This window comes from Amblyomma mixtum, chromosome 6 (assembly GCF_055824585.1).
Source record: "Amblyomma mixtum isolate Tamu chromosome 6, ASM5582458v1, whole genome shotgun sequence".
NCBI lineage: Eukaryota > Metazoa > Arthropoda > Arachnida > Ixodida > Ixodidae > Amblyomma > Amblyomma mixtum.
Window position 1 is genome coordinate 137,906,106 of NC_143017.1, and position 20,246 is coordinate 137,926,351.

Genomic DNA, 20,246 nt, shown 5'->3' on the forward strand with positions numbered 1-20,246 from the left:
CAGTTGTACCAGATGGTCTCCAGTTGCCACTAAAACGAAGCATTTCAGGGATAGAGACTGTAAGCAGCGCGTTAGAGTGTTCGAGTACTTGCAGGCTATATTTGGCTAAGAGCTGCCTCATATTTGGCGATGCGCGTCTGTTTCAATGCTGCTTACTGGATGTTCGTTCACTCGTCTCGAAGTTTAGCGGTGGGGAATATAGAGCGAAGGATGCTGATGCATTGGTGGCGAGTTACAGGGACTCAGGCAGTGTCCGCCTGCTTCCTCAGCTCGGTCTCGAAGGGGTTCAAGATGGTGCGCGCGAAGTTGAACACGTTGGTGGCTGTATTGGCGACGTTGCCCTTCTGGTCATCGGCCCAAGCCTGGAACCGCAGGGCACCCGAGTTGTAGCTCACTGGAAACTTGTCCGAAGAGTGCTGCACCTGCTCGTCTGCGAGTTGGGAAGAGAGAAAGCGGCGCTCGAGATCATTGTGGCGGAGGCCCGCAGAAGAGATAGCGGATGCAAGATTTAAATCTAAGCCAATCAATGCGTGAGATCAGGCTTTGCCCGAGCGTAGAATATCAGGGCGCTGAGCGGACACTGGGCTGCATGTATGGGCGATTGTCTGATACCACGCTACTGCGAATGCTTGATGCTTACGTTCATGCCCGCACCCGCACCGCGCACCAACCACGAATAACGAACAACCATAAACTATCGCAATTAGATAGCAACGCCAAATGTTTCACCAAGCCGTTGATAGACTTGCACACCTCGGTCTTGCGCTACGGTAGCTATTTACATTTATCAGCTGTCATTATTTAAAGTAGCCAATACAATAAAATGTATTGGAAAGAATATAATACTTGTATCTTGCCAGTACCACCCGTGGGACAGGAACATGGAGACTAACGATAAAATTCTAGAACTAACTGTAATTAAGGACATCCCAGCTGAAATCAAGAAGCGGGGATGAAAGTTGTCAAGGTTTGCAATGCGGAGAGTAGATAAGGGTTGTTCCGTTACGGTACTGAAGCGAGATCCAAGATAATAAAACGGAGTATGTATGGAAGGGCAGTTAGTGTTAGTAGGGAGATGAGATTAGGAAACGAGGTTAAGAAAGTGAAGGTGAGATCCGTGCAGAAACAGTGCAAAAAAAACGAGGGCGAATGATGGGCAAAGTTTAGTTTCGGCAGTACGTGTGGCACCGGGGTATTGGAGACGTTGACGATGATGATGTTGATGATGATGATGATGATGATGATGATTCGTTAGAAGCTATGCAGTTGTATTATTGCGAAATAAGCGAAATCATCCTAAGCGGGACCTGAGAAAAACGAGAAGTTCCTCGTCCGCACAAACCGTTGCGCTATCCAAGCTTTTGTCTAATATGTTTTACATGCCCAGAAGACATGGGTAAGAAAATGAGGGACTCATTATGACATACATATTAAGGAAGCCAACAGATACCCGAACCTTGGAAAGCATAAGGGAATATTTCTATTTTTTATTTGTGGTCTTGATCAATGAAAAATTAGTGGCATAATCATTTCATGAAATGAAATATAATTGATTAGAAGGAAGAAAAAAAACGACCACATGTCTCCAGTGGAATCCGAACCCACGATCTCCGTATGTCGCGTAAGGTCGGCGGTGGTTGTAACTTTCGGGGATATTTATGTTGCGTGTAACCTAACCTTGAGAGTGTTCACCAGCGCCACCCTCGTCCATAGCGGAGGACGTAGTACGTCCTGTATTACCGCAGGGGTCACATGTCACGTGATCAAACGGAGAGGGCGGCAGCGGTGAGGCCTGTGAGAGAACCTTCTTATGATGCCTGTGGCATCAAGCCTTGCCAGAACCGAGTCCTTCCAAGCGAATTTTGATTTTTAATTTTTTTTCATGTAGAGCAATGAAATATGCCAAGCTTATCTGGAAGTCCACTGAATGCTTTAATGCAAAATTTCAGTGGAATATTTTCAGTAGTTATGATGCTTTAAATGTTTATATGCTCATTAATATACCAAACATTTAGAAAGGCTAGCTTAACAATAAGGCATGGTAAGAGACAGCAGTCATTTTTAAGTTCTCTCAATGGAATGGTTGGTGCAGTGACATTCTTCAAATATTTTTAGCAGCCTGATTTCTTTCTCCGCAGAATGTTATATTGACACCTGCATATTGCACTCATCATTATCATGTCATATTAGTGACAGAGTGAACATGTAAAAATGTAATTCAGGAGCATAGGAAAATCACTGCATAAAGAATTCATCAAGTAACATAATGCAACAAACCGCAAGAAAATCCTTGAACCCATTGTCATGCTATGCTCTCTGCAAGCAGAACGGAAGCCATAAGTTATCGAAACTAAGGAGCATACGGTATGTGCGAGAACCCTCTAATCAGTTATCTTTAAAATAATTGCCCTATAAATTTCCAATTGATAAACGCCACAAAATTTAAAAAAAAAACATCCGCTATGCTCCTTAGTTTCGGTGACTGTAGGTTTTCGTCATGCATGTCATAACGAGCGTCTCTTTTTTCCCTTCCCTTTTCAGCAAGCAAAACCGACAAGCCAAAAAACGCTTTTGAGTTTTTTGCTACCTACGGTCCGAGCATACATTTTTAAACCCGCTACTGGAATGTTTTAGGATAGTATTTTCCGGGATAAAGACTTCACAGATCGCAAATCTTACGTTTTCTAAATTTTTTTTTCCCGAGATTCTCGTGGTTTAACCCCCCCCCCCCCCCCCCAATATATCCAGAAAACAAGGGTAGGGAAACGATGGACTCGTTTATCATTTTATCATCATCGTCGTGGGTTCGGATCCCACTCGCGTCATATGGTTGTTTTTTGTCCTACTTTCTAATCAATTATATTATAGCCACAAAATTATGAAACTACTCATTTTCCCCTAATCGACAGCACAAATAAAGAATAGAAACGGTTGTCTAGTTGTTCCGGGCCTAATTAGGTGTTCATAGTTTTTGAAAAGAAAGATGCATGGACCTGCTTACCATTACAGCTCAATTTGACTTAGTTTCGTTCCCTGGATTTGGCTCGCGTGTTAAAAAACTTATCTCATCACCATTCACAAATTTGCGCAGTAGGTACAATTGGCTTTCCAAGTTGTTTTCTGAACTCGAGTCGGGTGCAGCGAGCCCGACGAGCGCGATGAAATTTGTTTGACTTACTGGCCGTCTTGAGGGCGTCGAAGAAACCCCCGGAAGATTCCTGCGGAGGCGCGGCGGCGGCAGGCTTGGAGGCTGACGACGAGGAGCTGCCCGAGGACCTGGATGAGCCGCCCCTGGGTGGAGGTGCTGCCCTCACGGCCGCACACGCAAGCAGCAGCAGCACGAACAGGGCAGTCGGACTCAGCGGGTGGACCATGCTTACGCACTGCGAAAGACGCGGCCCCCGGCCCCTTAACTTCAAACTACAAAGTCCTTCACCGTAATAAGGCTCATTACGCATGATCAGACTCGAATGTGTATTCCGAAGCAGTGGGCACTTTCTTTATCAACACGAACGCTAAAAAATCTCGTTCGGTTCAAAACTTCACAGATATCTGCAATACGCAACGTGCGTAGCCTCACCACGCTCTCGTTTCACTCACATTAAATCTCATTTTACATTCTTAAAGTTTTTGACTCAAGTTTCGTCTTCGAGAACAGCGGAGCGAAGTGCTGCGTTTGAAAATCTGTGTGAACAGCGGCCTTATTATCGAAGAATAAATCGACAATAACTGAAGGAGAATCTCAGTGGGTTTGGGACCTCATGTCCTGGCATGGTAGCTCCACTGAGATGGCTGGCATTTTACGGAAATTTATTCGCCGCTGTCTAAACTTATATTCAGGGTCTACTTCGGAAGGAAATGTATTCAAACTGGAACATGATTTGCCATCAGCGTTTCGTTGAAGCGCTTTGTAACTGCAATCTGGCACGGATTTCGCTTCAACGATATGGATATGGTCGTTGAACTTGTACACAAGCATCATTCCTCGTTTTTTCTTCAGAGATTACTTAAGAATGAGTATGTTTTAAATTCTAAGAAGGACGCCGTAGTGAAGGGCTCCGAAATTTCAACCCCAGGTGGTCGAAATTTCTGGAGCCCTTCACTACGGCGTCCCTCACAGCCTGAGTTGCTTTGGGACGTTAAACCCCAATAACCAACCAACCATTCTCAAATAATGAGTCGAAATTAGAGTAACCGACAAGCTCCCCCCCCCCCCCCCCCCCCCCCCTCCGGATATTGAGGTTTTCGAGCGCGATTCAAGAAGGAACCGATTAAAATTTCAGAGCGGTGCTCCATGCAAACACACAAAAGTTTCGATTCTACGAAAAAGACGCAAAAGGTAGCTACCCCTAAAGTTCCAACTCGAGAAAACTTAACTGGGCGGTCTAACGACAGAAGTTTCAGGTTGCTTGGTTAAACAATTAAGACCTGTAAACACGGCGACTTACGTTTCAGGTGCAGCTGCCCTTAGAACACGCGTCGCTGTACGCACCCGGAATGCGTGAGACGCCTACCGCAGTCTTTGCATAGCATCCACCTTGGCCTCCTCGGCCTCTTTTCTCGAGGACTGGATTTTGAGTGGTCACCCTCCTCTCCTACGTCCCCGTGACGTAATGGTTGCCTGTGCCGTTCTTCGACGACAATGTAGCCATACCACAGTAAGGGCGCGGTGCCCTCTCCATATGCGATATCTCTCCAGTTTGCCCTGAACGCTTGAATTAGCCTTCGCACTACTGAATCAGGAGGTCACAACTCAGCCGGAGAGCGGAAGCGCCAGCAGCATGGCTTTTTCCAAGCCTTTCGCCCGCGCGAAGTTATTAATTGGAGGCGTGATATAACGGTGGAACAGGCAGGATGTATCCATTTATGCTGCTTTGTGCAAGGACGTTTGCATTGAAAGTCAGACCTGTTGTGCGCACTTAACGGAGTGGTTGCAAAAACGCACATTATAGTGGTTAAGAAGGTTAGCAGTGTCCTACCGATCTTGTCATCACTAGCCGGTAAAGCGTTGTAAACATTGCCTTGTTATTCGTTGTTTTTAGGTGTAGCTGATATTGAGAAAGAAGCTTTTATCTGCGGAAGTGTGCACGCATGTGCCGGATGAGCATGCTTCTGAGGTGCTACCTTCATCTAAGGTGAGGGAAGTGAGAACAGCCGAACTTAAGAATAGAAGGTCATGACACCACGCTCATCATCATCATCATCATCAGCCTGACTACGCCCACTGCAAGGCAAAGGCCTCTCCCATGTCTCTCCAATTAACCCTGTCCTTCGCCAGTTGTGGCCACCGTATCCCCGCAAATTTCTTAATCTCATCCGCCCACCTAACTTTCTGCCGCCCCCTGCTACGCTTGCCTTCTCTTGGAATCCACTCCGTTACCCTTAAGGACCAGCGATTATCTTGCCTTCGCATTATATGCCCTGCCCAAGCCCACTTCTTCCTCTTCATTTCAACTAGGATGTCGTTAACCCACGTTTGTTCTCTCACCCACTCCTCCCACTTCCGATGTCTTAACGTTCCTATCATTTTTCTTTCCATAGCACGCTGCATTGTCCTTAACTTAAGCTGAACCCTCTTTGTTCGCCTCCACGTTTCTGCCCCATAGGTGAGTACCGGTAAGATACAGCTGTTGTATACTTTTCTCTTCAGGGATATTGGTAAGCTACCATTCATGATCTGAGAGAACCTGCCATATGCGCTCCACCGCATTCTTATTCTTCTAGTTATTTCCCTCTCATTATCCGGATCAGCGGTCACTACCTGCCCTAAATAGACATATTATCTTACTACTTCCAGCATTGCGGTATCAATTGCGAACTGCTGTTCTCTTGCTACACTGTTGAATATTACTTTGGTTTTCTGCATGCTAATTTTTAGCCCCACCGTTCGGCTCTGCCTGTCTAATTCATTGATCATGCTTTGCAGTTCATGTCCTGGGTGACTTATCCCAGCATGATACGATATTTGCCGACGTCAGCGGTGGCAAGGTTGAACTCACGGCTCTCCTTCGCGGGGGTTAGTACTTTCAAGTATAGAGTGACGGGAGTAAAACTGCAGCGCTCTAGTTCGACGAGTTAATGCCGTCGACTACTGTCATTGAAGTTGGCTCTGCTTTCTTTGAAGCTTCAATAATCTCATTCGCGAATCGGAAACAACGCTGTGCAGTGTCCTCGTCATCGATATTTGTTCGAGGTCAAACTTGAAACGATCGCGTAGAATGACTACAAAGAGACCCGCTGGATTCCGTACATTTCTTTTATTGAGTAACGCGCTAATTGCAGAGACCGGCACGTTTAACCACACAAGTGCAATGAAAAGCAACACGTCGATGTTTCTTTTTTTCCTTTTTGAACTGGGTGAAAAGATCACGACGCGCTGTGAACGAACATGCCCTCACATATACCCTGCCAGACGTTGGTTCTTCACAAAATAAACTGTTTCTATATTGTTATATTCAAAATTATGGACGCCGTTCCGCGTAACTTGCATTTTCATGCTATGGAGGAGATAACTTGCAAGAGGCCGAACCTTAAATTTTGCCAGACAAATAATCGGCGTAACTCTATTGAGCCACGCCGGCCATTCACTGCAACATCGTTTAGCTCTGATCTGTCTTGCTTTTGTGAACAGCCTTCGTTTCTCATTAAACGACACACAATAGCACAAATCGCGCACATGACTCATCTCTGTGACCTCATATAAATCGAAGCAGCTCGCGTCCCCCCCCCCCCCCTCCCCTTCCCCCCGCTAGAAACAGCGCTACCCGATGGTCTCCAGAGTGTTCGTGCGCTTGCAGACTATATTTAGCGAAGAGCTGACTCATATTTGGCGATGCGCATATCTTTCAATGCTTCTTCCTGGACGTCCGTTCCCTCGTCTCGAAGTTTCACCGCGAGGCGTATGGAATCGAAGAATGCGGATTCATTGGCTGCGCATTGCAGGGGCTGAGGCATTGTCCGCCCGCTTCCTCAGCTCAGCCTCGAGGGGTTTGAAGATGGTGCGCGCCAAGTTGAAGACTTCTGCGGCCGTCTTGGAGACGCTCTCCTTGTTCTCCTCGGCCCAAGCCTGGAACCGCATGGCGCCCGTGTTGTAGGTCACGGGAAACTTGTCCGAAGTGTGCTGCAACTGAAGGCCTGCGAGGTGGAGAGGGAGAAAGCGGCGCGCGAGATCATTCCTCTGGAAGTGCGCGGAGGAGATAGCGGATACAAGAGTTCAATCTAAGCCAGTCAGTGCACGAGATCAGGCTTTGGCTGAGCGTAGAATACCAAGGCGCTAAGCGGGCGCCGGGCTGCATTCATGTGCGAGTGTTTGATGCTGAGGCTCGATGTATTGATGACGCTTGATGTCTGAGCGCATACCCGCACTCGCACCCCGAAACAACTCCGAATAACGAAGACGCATAAACTACCGCAGTTAGCTAACGGCAAAGGTTTTGCTGAGCCACCGATAAACTGCCTCACCTCGAATCTTGCGCCAGAGTCGGTCTTTATCTTTAACAAATGTCATTATTTACTGTACCTGATACCATAAAGTGCATGAGAAAAATATTATATATTAGTTCTATCTTGCCAGTATGACGCACGAACTCAGAGCCCAATGAAATGGCTCGATATTACACTGAGGACGGCGAAGCGAGCAGTGGGAAGGAAAATGATAGGGCCGGGAAGAGAACGCCATGGGTTCGAATAACAAACTGGTGTTAACGATATCTTATAGCTGAAATCAAGAAGAAATGGGTATGGACGAGCGGACAGAGCATGTAATGCATAGAGAGATAACGGATGATCCGTTAGGGTACTAAAGGGAAACCCGAGAGAAGAAAGTGTAGTAGGTGCGGGGCGCCATACAGGTAGTGCAGATCGGGAGATGAGATTAGGAAACGAGATTAGTAAATTGGAGGTGGTAGGCTCGCAGAAGCGGTGCGAAAAAACTAGAATGAACGAAAGGCACATCTTAATTACGCCGATATGGTGGACGCAGCATGTTCGGGAAAGGAATAAGTGGAGGTCAGTGAGAGTTGCCATTTTAATACAGTGGGCGAAGTCAGGCTGACGACGACCATGATCCATTACAAACAACATTATCCTCATCATTCACGATTTCACGCGGTACAAATGGCTTTTCGAGTTCTATTCTTGTTATTGAGTCTTGTGCAGCGAGCCGGATGGTTGCAATGAAATTTCTTTCACTTACTGGTCGTCTTGATGGCGTCGAATAAACCGCTGGAAGGCATCTGCGGAGGCGAGGCGGCGGTAGGCTTAGAGGTCGATGAAGAGGAGCTGCTCGCGGTCTTCGATGCGCCGCCTTTGGCTGGCGGTGGTGCTGCCCTCATGGCCGCACATGCAAGCAGCAGCAGCAGGAACAGGGCAGTCGAGTTCAGCGGGTCAACCATGCTTCCACGCTGCGAAGAACGCGGCCACCAATCCTTTAACTTCAAACTACTAACCTCTCCACCTTTCCCTCATTAAAATTCCTTTCTCTCTCTCTCTACTAACCCCTCCTTCGTAATGACGCGCATGGACGAGATTACACATAATCAGACTGGAATGTGCATTACGAATCCATGGGCTCTTCCGTTATCAACAGGAAACACTAAAAATCGCGTTCAGTCCATGACTTCACAGATATATACAATACGTAACGCGCGCGGCTGCACACCACTCTCGTTCCACCGACACTTCATCTCATTTTGCGTTTTCGAAGTTTTCGACACAAGTTTTGCCTTTCGAAGACGGCGGAGGGAAGTACAGAGTTTTAGAACTTGAGTGATTGGCGCCATTCTATCTAAGAATAAATCTACAATGAATAAAAGAGGATCGCAGAGTGTATGGGACTTGACATTCTCGCACGGAAGCTCCACTCAGTTGGCTGGAATTTTACGGAAATTTAGCCTTCGCTGTATAATCTGATATCTACGGTCTGTTTCCAAAGAAAATGTGTTTAAACTAAAGCATGATCTGCCTTCAGTGATCTGGCGCGCATTTCGTAGCGCGTATATCTTGTTGGCACGGTCGTTGCACCTTCGCACGAGTATCTTTCCTCATCTGAGATAACGGTACCATTGAGCACATTTTCCAACGATGCGTTCTCCTAGTGAGTCGAAAGTAACATAATGGTGCCAAGTTCTCCCCTCCAGGTAGGGACATCGAGAGCAGTCGAAGAATGAATGCGTCAACTAAAATTTCACATGGGTGCTCCGCACAAATAATATCTTCTGCAGCATAAAAAACGTATTCACCCTTTTCTCTTTTATTAATGTCTAACACGAAAAGGATTGACTCAACTGTTTAACGATGCAAGTCTCAGGTTGCTTGGTTAAACAATTAGGACCTGTGTACATGCCAACTTACGTTTAAGACGTAGCTGTTCTTAGAAAACACGCCTCCCGGAATGCGCGAAACGCCGGCCGCAGTCTTCGCTTAGCTTGCACATCGGCGCCGTTCCACGACGCCGGAGTTTTGTGTGGTAACCCTCCTCTCCTGCGTCCCTGTGACGAAACGATCGGCAGTGCCGTTCTTCGACGCTAACGGAGGCACAACAAGAGCGTAGTGCCCTCTCCATGCAAAGTATCTCTCCAGTTTGCCCTGAACCATTGAATCAGCCTTCGCGTTTTTACCGAGAGCGTAACTAGGCCGGAGAGTGGAGACGTCTGCAGCGTGGCTATTCCAAACCTTTCGTCTGCCCAATGTTATGAGCGGGAGGTGTGAAGTAACGGGGGAAAGGGCAAAGTCTTTGTACATTTATGCTTCTGTGTGTAAGGAGGTTTGCATTGCAAATCAGGCCTGTTGCGCGCACTTAACGGAGTGGTTGCAAAGGCCACGTTACGGCGATTAAGAAGGTTAACAGTGTCCTACCGATCTTGTCATCACTAAACGGGAAAGGGCTGTAAGCACAGCCTTGTACTTTGTGGCTTTTTAGGTGTAGTAGAAAAAGGGAAAAAAAAATAAACTTTTACCTGCGGAAATGTGAACAGGTAGGCCGGATGAGTATGCTTCTAGAGTGTTTCCTTCCTCTGAGGTGTGGAAAGTGGGAACGACAGAAAAAAACATGGGTCGAAAATAGGAGACTGTGATGCTATAATACAACGTGTAAAGATACGACACCATGATATAGCCGACGGCAGCAGTGGCATGGTGAAACATACAGCTCTTCTTGGCTGGGGTTAGCACTCGACAGCACTTTGAAACCATAGTGACCGCAGTAAAACCGCAGCACTCGACCTCGACGAGTTAATTCCGTGAACAACTTTTAGTGCGATTGGCTCTACACTTAATGAAAGTAGAATGATTTCATTCGAAAATCGAAAACAACCCAGTCCAGTGTCCTCGTGCTCATCGGTATTTACTTGATGTCAAACTTGAAACGATCGCGTAGAATGACTGCAAGGAGACCCACTCGACTCCGGGTATATTTTATTGAGGAACGTACAAATTGCAAAGACCAGCACCTTTAACAACACAGATGCAAAGAGAAGCAACATGTCGATGTTTTAAACTGGTGAAAGTAGGAGACACTGCTCTGTGCTCCCTAAATCATGACGTCTTGTGTATGAATATGCCGTCACGTATGGACGTCGTTGTGTGTAACCTGCACTTTCACAGTATACAAGTGATAACTTTTAAGACGCCGGAAGTTAACTTTTGCCTGACAAATCAGCGATGTCGCGTCGTTGAACCACGCTGGCCTTTCCCTGCAGCATCACTTAGCTTTGACCTGTGTTCCTTTCGTGAACAGCCTTCATTTCTCATTAAAACTAGATACTCGAGCACAAATCACGTAGGTACATCACTCGTCTGTATGACCTCATACAAATCGAAACAAGTCTCATCAGCTGTTCGCGGACATTTTACATCATCCTAGAAGCAGTTGTACCAGATGGCCTACAGTTCCCTCTCAAAGGAACCATCCCAGGGATAGCGACTGTTGGTAGCGCACTTGCTGGCTATTTTGCGACGAGCTATTGGAAATTAGGTGAGCCGTATCTGTATCAGTGTTGTTTCCTGGATGTTCGTTCCCCCATCTCGAAGTTTAGCGCTCGGGCATATGGAGCGAAGTGTGCGGATACATTGGGTGCGAGTTAAATGAAGTCAGTTTCTGGAGGGCTTCTTCCTCAGCTCGATCTCGAGTGGCTGGAAAATGGTGCGAGCGAAGTTTAAGACGTCAGTGGCTGTCTTAGAGATGCTGGCCTTGTTCTCTTGGGCCCAATTCTGGAACCGCATAGCGGCCATGTTGTAGTTCACGGGAAACTTGTCCGTAGCGTTCTGCACCTGGATGCCTGCGAAGTAGAGAGAGAGAGAGCGGCGTTCGAGATCATTGCTGTGGAGGCCCCGCGAAGAAGATAGCTGTTATATGACTTCAATCTAAAGCCAATCAGTGCCCGAGATCAGGCTTTTCCTAAGCGTGGAATAACAGGGCGCTGAGCACACAGCGGACTGCATTCATGTGGAAGTGTATGATGTAATTCTACTGCTGATGCTTAATGCCTGCGCGCAAGAACCCCGAAACAGGAGCTGATCAAAACAATCTGATCTGAGTGCGAGTAATCAAAGGCCGGAGGGTGAGGGAGGGGAAGCTGCCCCCCCCCCCCCCCCGGCCTTTAATTACTCGAACTTAGATCAAATTGTTTTGAAGTTTGAAGTTTATTCATTGGTTTTGTTATACTGGTAACAAATGCGCAATGAAACAGGAGCTAGCCTCACAAGGGCTTCTGCCCTATAGAGCAGTAACGGCAGACAGTATGCGATTTCACACAAAACTAACAAACATATACAATACTTCCTGTACAGACAGCAACAGTTGAAATCTAACAGAAACGAAAAATTGCACAAACACTAACAGGCATGTAAAATACATCTAATACATATAGCACACGCTCAACAGAAAGTTAAGTTAAATAATTGTATTCTAACAAAGCAACATAAGGGGAACATATAAAGTTAAATATTTATTATTTCAGTCTCCAGAAGGAATCTTCTCAGTGATCTCTTTGAGATACGTTCCCTGAAATCAATCCTGGAATCAATTTCTGAAAAGCGCTTCAATTCTAGAACACCATTAATCTAAAGCATAGTGGGACTGAGTTGGTTTCGTAGGCAGTCGTAAAGCATTTCGTTTTAGTAACACTTAAACCAATCCTGTCACAATTGAAGTCGTTTATTGCATTACCCCTATTCATAAGCATATTTAGCAGGGCTTTGACAGCCTATATGCACAAACTTTTTCAACGCAGCCGATCACTCCTCATTTGTACATCTTTATAAAGTTGCCCATTTTATTTAAAGTTTAATAAGCATTAGCAAATGTATTTTCGAAGACTGCACAATAAGAAAAAATATAAACAAGAAGTAAAAGATTTCATTCTAAACAAAACCTGGAATAAAGAAATAAATAACAAAGCAAACACGAACTACTGCCCCCCCCCCCCCCCCCCGCCACGGCTCTGAAAGTTTCGGAGTCCCTGCTTGCGCGCATACCCGCGCTCGCACGGCGCACCAACCGCAAATAAGAAACTACCATAAACTATCGCAGTTAGCTAGCAACTGCAAACGATTCGCCAAGTAGTGGATTGACTGCCTCACCTCGAGTCTTGCGCCAAAGTAGCTCCTTATCACCTGTCGTTACTTCATCATCATCATCATCAGCTTGACTACACCCACTGCAGGGCAAAGGCCTCTCCCATGTTTCTCCCATTAACAATGTCCATGGCCAGTTGCGGCCAACGCATCCCCGCAAACTTCTTAATTTCGTCCGCCCGCCCAACTTATGAGAAAAAAATATATATAATAGTTCTCTCTTTTCATTATCATCTATTGGCCAGGAACTTGACGGCGAACGAAAAGGTTCGCTATTGCATATTGAAGACCGCGAAGCAAGCCGTGAAAAGAAAAATGAGGGGGTAGGTTTAGGAGCCAGAAAGAGAACATCCTGGGTTCTGGAACTAACTCGCGTAAATGATATGCTAGCGAACTGAAGTAGAAGGGATAGACGTCACGTGAGGCAGTGAATTTATCGTGGGGAGTAAGTGAAGGGTAATCCGTTAGGGTACTAAAAGGTGACCCAAGAGAAGAAAACGCAGAGCAGCGGGCAGTGCAGATAGGTAGATGAGATTAGGAAACGGGATTAGTAAACTGAAGGCGGTAGGCTTGCAGAAACAGCGTGAGAAAACGAGGATGAACGAAAGACACACTTTAACTGCGCTGATAGGGCGGCCGCAGCAGGTTCGGGACAGGGGTAAGTGGCAGTCAATGAGAGTTGCCTTTGTAATACAGTGGGCGTAGTCTGGCTGACGATGATGATGATGATGATGATGACCCGGTAAAATCAATGTTATCGTCGTCATTCGAAATTTCTCGCTGTTCTGATAGCCTTGCGAGCTGCTTTTCTTTTTTTTTTTTGTACAAAACTCGAATCTGGTGCAGCGAGTCAGATGGGCGCGATAAAATTTATTTCACTTACTGGTCGCCTTGACGGCGTCGAGGAAACCGCCGGAAGAATCAAACGTCGGTGAGGCGGCGGCAGGCTTGGAGGACGACGAGGAACTGCCCGAGGACTTGGACGAGCCACCCTTAGGAGGCGGTGCCGCCTTCATGGCCGCACACGCAAGCAGCAGCAGCACGAACAGGGCAGTCGGGTTCAGCGGGTGAACCATGCTTCCACGCTGCGAAGGACACAGCCCCCCTTCCCTTAACTTCAAACTACTAACCTCTGCCTCGTAATCAGCCTGATTACGCGTAATCAGACTTGAATGCGTATTCTGAAGCCGTGTGTTCTTCCCTTCTCAATAGGAACACTAAAACTCACGTACAGCATCAACCTTCACAGATATCAGCAATACGTTAAGCGTTGCCGCACACTATCTTCATTCCGCTCACACTATAGATCTCACCTTGCGTCTTCGAAGCTTTTGACACAAGCTTTAACACCAGTAAACAGCGGCAGAATGTGTTGAGTGATAGAATTGAGTGATCAAAGGCGTTTACTGGAGAACAAAAAGTCTGATACTACGAAGCGGAATGCCACTTTGGTTGGGCCCTGAAATTCGGGCTAGTGAGCTTAACTCATAAGCCTGGTACTTTACGGAAATTTATTTTTCGCTTTCCAAAATTGATACCCACGGTCGATTACGGAAGAAAATGTGCTTAAATTGGAGCATCATTTGCCGTCAGTTGTTCTGTGAAGTTCTTCGATCTGGAAGGTGCATTTCATAGCGCGTGTATCTTATTGCCACAGTCGCTGAACGTGTACACAAGCATATTTCCCGACTATTTCTTCGGAAGCATTACGTTACTGTTTTACTACGAATGCATTCTCCTAGTGAGTAGAAAGTAACGTAACCGCCAAGTTCCCCTCTCCAGGTGGGGCAGTCGAGCATAATCGAAAAAAGAATGCATCAACTAACATTTGGCATTGGGGCTTCACGCAAAGAAAAATATATTTCCGCTTTTGCAAAAAAAAAAAAGTACAACAAGTCGACTCCCAGTTTTTTTCTTTCTTTTCTCTTTTTAAGGTCTCTTTTACGGTCTAACGATAGAAGTCGCAGGTTGCTTAGTTGAGCTATGAGGACCTGCATAGATGCCGACTTACGTTTCAGGCGCTGCTGTCCTTAGAAAACACACCGCCGTACGCACCTGGAATGTGCGAGACGCCCACCGCGGTCTCTACTTAGCTCCACCGCGGCCCTGTTTTTTTTTTTTTAGGCCTGGGTGGTCACCCTCCTCTCCTACATCCCTGTGACGTAACGGTCGCCAGTGCCGTTCTTCCACGCCAACGGAGGCACAGCAAGTGCGTGGTGCCCTCTCCACTTTGCCCTGAACCCTTACCAGCAGAGCATAAACTCGGCGAGGGAGCGGAGACGTCAGCAGCGTGGCTCTTCCAAACCCTTCGTCTGCGCAAAGTTATCAATCTAATAAGGGAGGAGTAATGAGGAGTAATTGCTCATTGACCGAACTCATTGACATTACTCATTTGACCAAAGTTATCAACGGGGGGGGGGATGTAAAGGGGGAAAGGACAGAGCCGTTGTCCGTTAATGTTCCAATGTGGAAGGACCTTTGCATTGAAAATCAGTCCTGGTGTGCTCACCTACGGAGTAGTTACAAAAGCGCTCACCAAGAATCAGAAAGTTAGCTGTGTCGTGCGGATCTTGTCATCAGTAGACGTAAAAGCGTTGTAAACATTGCCTTGTTATATATGGATATTAGATGCAGCAGGAAAAAAGAAAAAAACTTACCTGCGGAAACGTGGCCAGGTGAGCCGGATGAGTAATTATTGTGGCTTGCTAGTCCGCGGAACGGCAGAAAAAAAAAAAAAGAAGGGTCGGAAATAGAAATGAATGATAGCAGAATACAATCTGTTGCCTGCCTGGTGTCTAATACACCACGCACGCACACACACACGCACGCACGCACTAGGTTTAGTACTGTACTGACAAGAAGGCGATGGAAATCAGACCGATAACGCTTCTATTAAGTGGCTTCGAGGGATCACACTGCTCTACAATACTCAGTATCGTGAAGGTGTATGCATGAAAGGGGAAAATGTATAGTTCCGTCTGGCGGCCCCCTGGTTACATATTAAACTGAAAAAAAAAAAAAGAAATATTAGTCGTAACCAAAGGAGATAAACAGAAAGAGTGGTATGCTAAAAAATAACAGACGCCTCCATGTTGGCTCTAAAGTGATGTCCACGTAAATCGACTTGCGCAACCACTAATCATTCCCATTGATCCCTGAACCAAAAATTCCGTGTAGCTGGCCTGCATCTTCCGGAACACAAATCTTCATTTAGAACTTATTACTACAAACGCGTAGTAAATACGGAAGGCATGGCCGGTGATTGTCTAGTACTTTCCCATATCATGAAGACGAGACGTTTATGACAAGTTCAAAGTAATATTTCTGGGATATTATTTGCCTACGTTGCAGCGGCATTGCTGATTGTGGCTCAACTAGTGGCAGCAACCCGCTTTGTGGTGGCCGCCGCACGATAGCTCCACACTGCCAAATGTTGCTCCCCGTATATCACATTGTCAACATCACTACAACGTTAACGTAGTAGCTAACGCTGTCGGTGGCTATACTGACATGAATTCGCCTAGCCACCTTTGTGGCGATCCCTGCCGCAGGCAGAATCGAGCAGCAAAACTTATTAAACGATTTTGGTTTCCTGTGCTGTTCCAAACAGCAAGAGGCGTATGCATTACGTGTCCATTCAACCTGCAGAGGAACGCTCTACACGTAGCGGCCGCACGAGAGTCGAGGCATCCTGCAGTTCCTTGGCCGGCAAGGCTACCTCCACCGGTCTCATCGAAGGCGAGGCGGTCTGCGAGCGAAGGTCAGTGATAGCGCACCGACGAAGCGTTCGCAGATCGAGATCGTGGTCGGATCTGCTCAAGAACGTTCTGACGACGCGACGCTTGTTTATCACTGAAACAGATGAGCAGTGATTGCCTTTTCCTTTTTTGCTGTTGTTGTTTGTTGCAAGTGGCTTGCCTAGCTCAGAAAAAGAGGTTGTAAATGGAACGAACTTGCTTATTTCTTTCTAGATGCAAACAGATTTAGCCGTTTTTATTAAACTATTTGGCCAGTCAGCTGCAGTTTATTTGGATTAGGTGCGTAATTAGCTTGCGTTAGGCAAATTCTGCACAGTCACTGCTTACAGTCACTTCCATGCAACGATCTAGCTTTTGTTGCAGTGTTTACATTAATCGTGACATGCTCGCACTGTCGACGTAGCCTGCACTACGGTCTCCCATATTAGCGCTATGTTTATTTATTGGTATCAAATTCTGTTTTCCGCACATACTGTGCATTTTTTCTGTGTTCCATACCCAATCATGAACTACATGTAGACTCTGTTTCATTGGCTCAAGCACGAATGCAGCCGTGTCATGAAATAAAAATTAAAACTAAGGTAAGGTAACCGTAGTCTGCCTCCTGTGTCAGTTAATTAGTTCCTTTCAATTAATTCTGATCAGGTAAGTATTTTATCTTTCCTGCCAAATAATCGATGAGCCAGGGCTCTTCCACGGTTCCTCCTGCCCCTCAAACGTTTTCACAACAACCTCACAAAGGCAACAAAGAGCGAGAATATTTTGAAGTCAACCCGCACCCCCCCCCCCCCCCCCCCACCTTATCTGCTGGTTTGAGTGGATGAATGGTATATGAGCATCCCTTTTTAAACAGGGGGGGGGGGGGATGACACCAAGCTCGTCCTTTAACGCTTTCTAAGAGGGACGGAAATCCAACACACCGCACGCGTATCCACTCGATGATGATGCAAAGTAGAGTGAGAGCTGACAAAGTAAAAAAAAAACTCGGGAATTACTAGGGTAGGGAACGGTGGCAGTGTCAGAAGAAACTTTATTGAGAGTACAAAGGGGGATCCCCTTGGCGTGTCGTCGTCTTCTATATCTTGGTCGTAATCCTCAGTACAGGGGTCTGCTGTCCGCCGCTATCCGGCCGGCACGCTAGAAAGGAAGAAGTCACAGACGATCAACGCGGTTCATGCGGCGGTGTATGCGTTAGCATTAGTGCTCACCCCTGACGGTGACAGGTATCGGGATGCAGTTCACTAATGGCTGTGTGGCACGCCGCACCCCCTCTGCACTCACCCGATATAATCCAGCAATCACAGTGCGCCACGACGTATCCCCTTGTCACACTGCCTACCCTTCAAGTCTGCTTGAAGACCGCAGTTTCTCACTCGCCACCCACCGCCTTGCTTTCTCTCACTCTCTCCACTTCCCCTGCCCTCCACCTGCCTTTTTCTTCCCTCTTCCTCTCACCCTTTTCCTCTCTCCGCTTAGCCTCCTCTCCCCGAGATTTCATATGCCGGACGCCAATACCTAACACTTGTATCCCCGCAACAGAGAAGAGCAGGCGGGAAGAGCGGTGAGAACGGCATACTTGGCCATGTTGGACTTGACGGACGCAAGCCCGCGTGATAGCAGAAACTGTCGGAGTCCAGGACTGAGGACACCGCCCACGAGGACCGGTCCCACAGTCAACTTTCCTAACAATAAAAACTTTTCATCACCACCACATTTACAGGTAGCCGCCACCGGCGGACCTACTACCAGTCCCTTCTCTAGAGCGGTGGGAGGCTATACTGGCCAGCTCAGACCCGTTGACGCAAGTCCGGGACACTGAGTGGGCTCACAAGGTCGCCAAGAGCCATGGGCTCGAAGCCACCTAGTGTAATGCCCACTAGGGCTCAGTGCTGACAATAAACGTTTTCCAATCCAATCCAACAGGTAGCTCAGGGTTAGGAAGCTTAGGAAGGTTAGGAAGACGGGATACCGAACCCCTGCAGCGGGGGCCACGTGTCAACGGAAGAGAAATGCAGAAGATGCCCGTGGACTGTGTGATGTCATTGCACGTTAAACAGCCCCCGATGGTACAAATTAACCCGATCCCTCCACTAAGGCTTTTTTTTCTTTTTTTTTCCTTCTTTCGCTCCTTCGTTATCCCTTCTCTTAGCTTGGTTGAAGTCGGCACTGAAGGTTAGTACAGTCACTGCGCATTCCCTTACCTCAAAATCATTTTTTTTTCTCTCCAGCGGCCTTCGCAACACTGACGGCTCAGAAGGAACGGTTGGATGATGATGATGATGATATCCAATGCTTAGCGCGATGAGGGCGCAACAACGGCTGTCAGTTATAACACATATTGGGAATGTATTGCATAGAGGCATAGGATAATGTACAAAGAATCTGTAGCAAGGCTTATTGTAAACCAATAGATCATCTGCTCGTCAGTATTCTCCTCCATCGCCTTTGTAATCTGCTCTATATTCCGCCCTTACGTCTAAGTATCATAAAAGAAACCCAGCTATTCGTGTGTCCTGTCTATAGCTAAATGTAAACACGAGATTTTCTTCAGTGCAGATGACATTGCTTTCTTCTGTTCAGATACAATGATTGGGCTTTGCATTTAACTGTGCAATTCTGCGAGAGTGAATTCAGTCGCTGCTTTTAACTTTGATAAATCAAAGGGGTTCTGGCCAGGTCACTGGGCTAAGAAACCTTGTTTTGGTGGCATAAAATGAGATTCGAAAACCTTGCATTACCTCAGGGTTCCCTTACATCGGGTTCAAAATAGCGGGTCCTCTGGAATCCGCAAATCCTGCCTGTAAAGCGACGAACGCAGTATTGGATAGGTCGGGAGCTGTTTATGCTTGCGCGGGCGAAAATTTCTAACATTTTTTTTTTGCTTTCGAAGCTTATCTGCGTATTGCAAGTCGTGCATTGTGTGAGAAATATGATACAGAGGGCAAAACACTTGTCTAGAAGCGCCGAACTGTGTGTTCCGCAGCTCTGGAAGCCGCTACGACCAGAGAGGCAAAAAATGTCGATGAAATGCTATGACCGCCGCATCGACGCTGCCTGCCGGAGGCATGCCAGACGCCGCCGCCGGGAGAGCTGGACAGGGGTATGCTCGGAGATCCAAAGGTCCAGCCACTCGGGCAAAGCCTGGCGCCTGCTGCGGTCCCTGGTGAGCCCGCGTATCCCCAGGTACCCCATCCTGGCCATCGCAATCTCCAGGGCTATCAGCACCGACACCCTGGCAGAACTGATGGCCGACCAATTCTGCCCTCCCAGCCCATCCGGCCCCACTTCCTTCGGAAGCCTTTCCTTCCTGCCCAGGCCTCCCCTCCCTGCAGAGATCCAGGCCCTGGTAGCTGCCCAATGCAACTCAAGCATCACGGCCCACGAGCCCAGGAGCCCTCCCGGTGCGAGCTGCACCACACGCCAGAGGAGCCCTGTCCAAGTGACGACCACTGCGCGCGCGCTGCCTGCGAATCCCCCCCCCCCCCCCGCCCCCCATCCCCACATCCCCACCCCGCTCCAAGCAGTGCCCCCGTTCAAAAGGGTGGCAGAATGCGAGAGTACCCCCCCGTAGCCACAAGTAGTAGTTAAGATATGACTTGTTTCAGAACGTGTTCTAGACAAGCGTTTTGCCTTCTGTACAAGCGCTACGTAGAACTTTTGTGACCTCTTAATGGCGGTCTTAATATGCATCGAGACCATTAATTTGTTTCTCCCTCTTGAGGGTTGTGGCGTTGGTGTTATGAAGTTATTTAATAGGTCCACCAACTTTTATCACCGTTGTTCTTTAAAACACTAAACTGCCCCTTCCTGGTAGCTGTGCTTAACAGGCGACTCAGTGCTCATCTGCATTTGTGTTTGCACCGAGAGGGTATTAGTCGCGAGGGAGGTTCGTGGGCTGTTCTTACAGAAGTTTCT

General features: G+C 47.3%; 3 protein-coding genes across 3 annotated transcripts; all 3 read right to left on the minus strand.

Moving 5' to 3' along the window:
* Window positions 1–242: 242 nt before the first annotated feature.
* Window positions 243–3,374, minus strand: LOC149340545 (uncharacterized). The gene is made up of 2 exons (XM_089551290.1): window positions 3,179–3,374; window positions 243–430 (listed from the first exon to the last, which is right to left on the minus strand). The coding sequence occupies exons 1-2, from the start codon at window positions 3,372–3,374 to the stop codon at window positions 243–245; spliced, it is 384 nt and encodes a 127-aa protein (XP_089407416.1).
* Window positions 3,375–6,922: 3,548 nt separating this feature from the next.
* On the minus strand, window positions 6,923–8,393 carry LOC149340546 (uncharacterized). Its single transcript, XM_089551147.1, has 2 exons — window positions 8,195–8,393; window positions 6,923–7,134 (listed from the first exon to the last, which is right to left on the minus strand). Exons 1-2 carry the CDS (start codon window positions 8,391–8,393, stop codon window positions 6,923–6,925), a joined length of 411 nt encoding a protein of 136 aa, XP_089407273.1.
* A 2,695-nt stretch (window positions 8,394–11,088) lies between these two features.
* Window positions 11,089–13,649, minus strand: LOC149340547 (uncharacterized). The gene is made up of 2 exons (XM_089551292.1): window positions 13,457–13,649; window positions 11,089–11,276 (listed from the first exon to the last, which is right to left on the minus strand). The coding sequence occupies exons 1-2, from the start codon at window positions 13,647–13,649 to the stop codon at window positions 11,089–11,091; spliced, it is 381 nt and encodes a 126-aa protein (XP_089407418.1).
* Window positions 13,650–20,246: the final 6,597 nt, after the last annotated feature.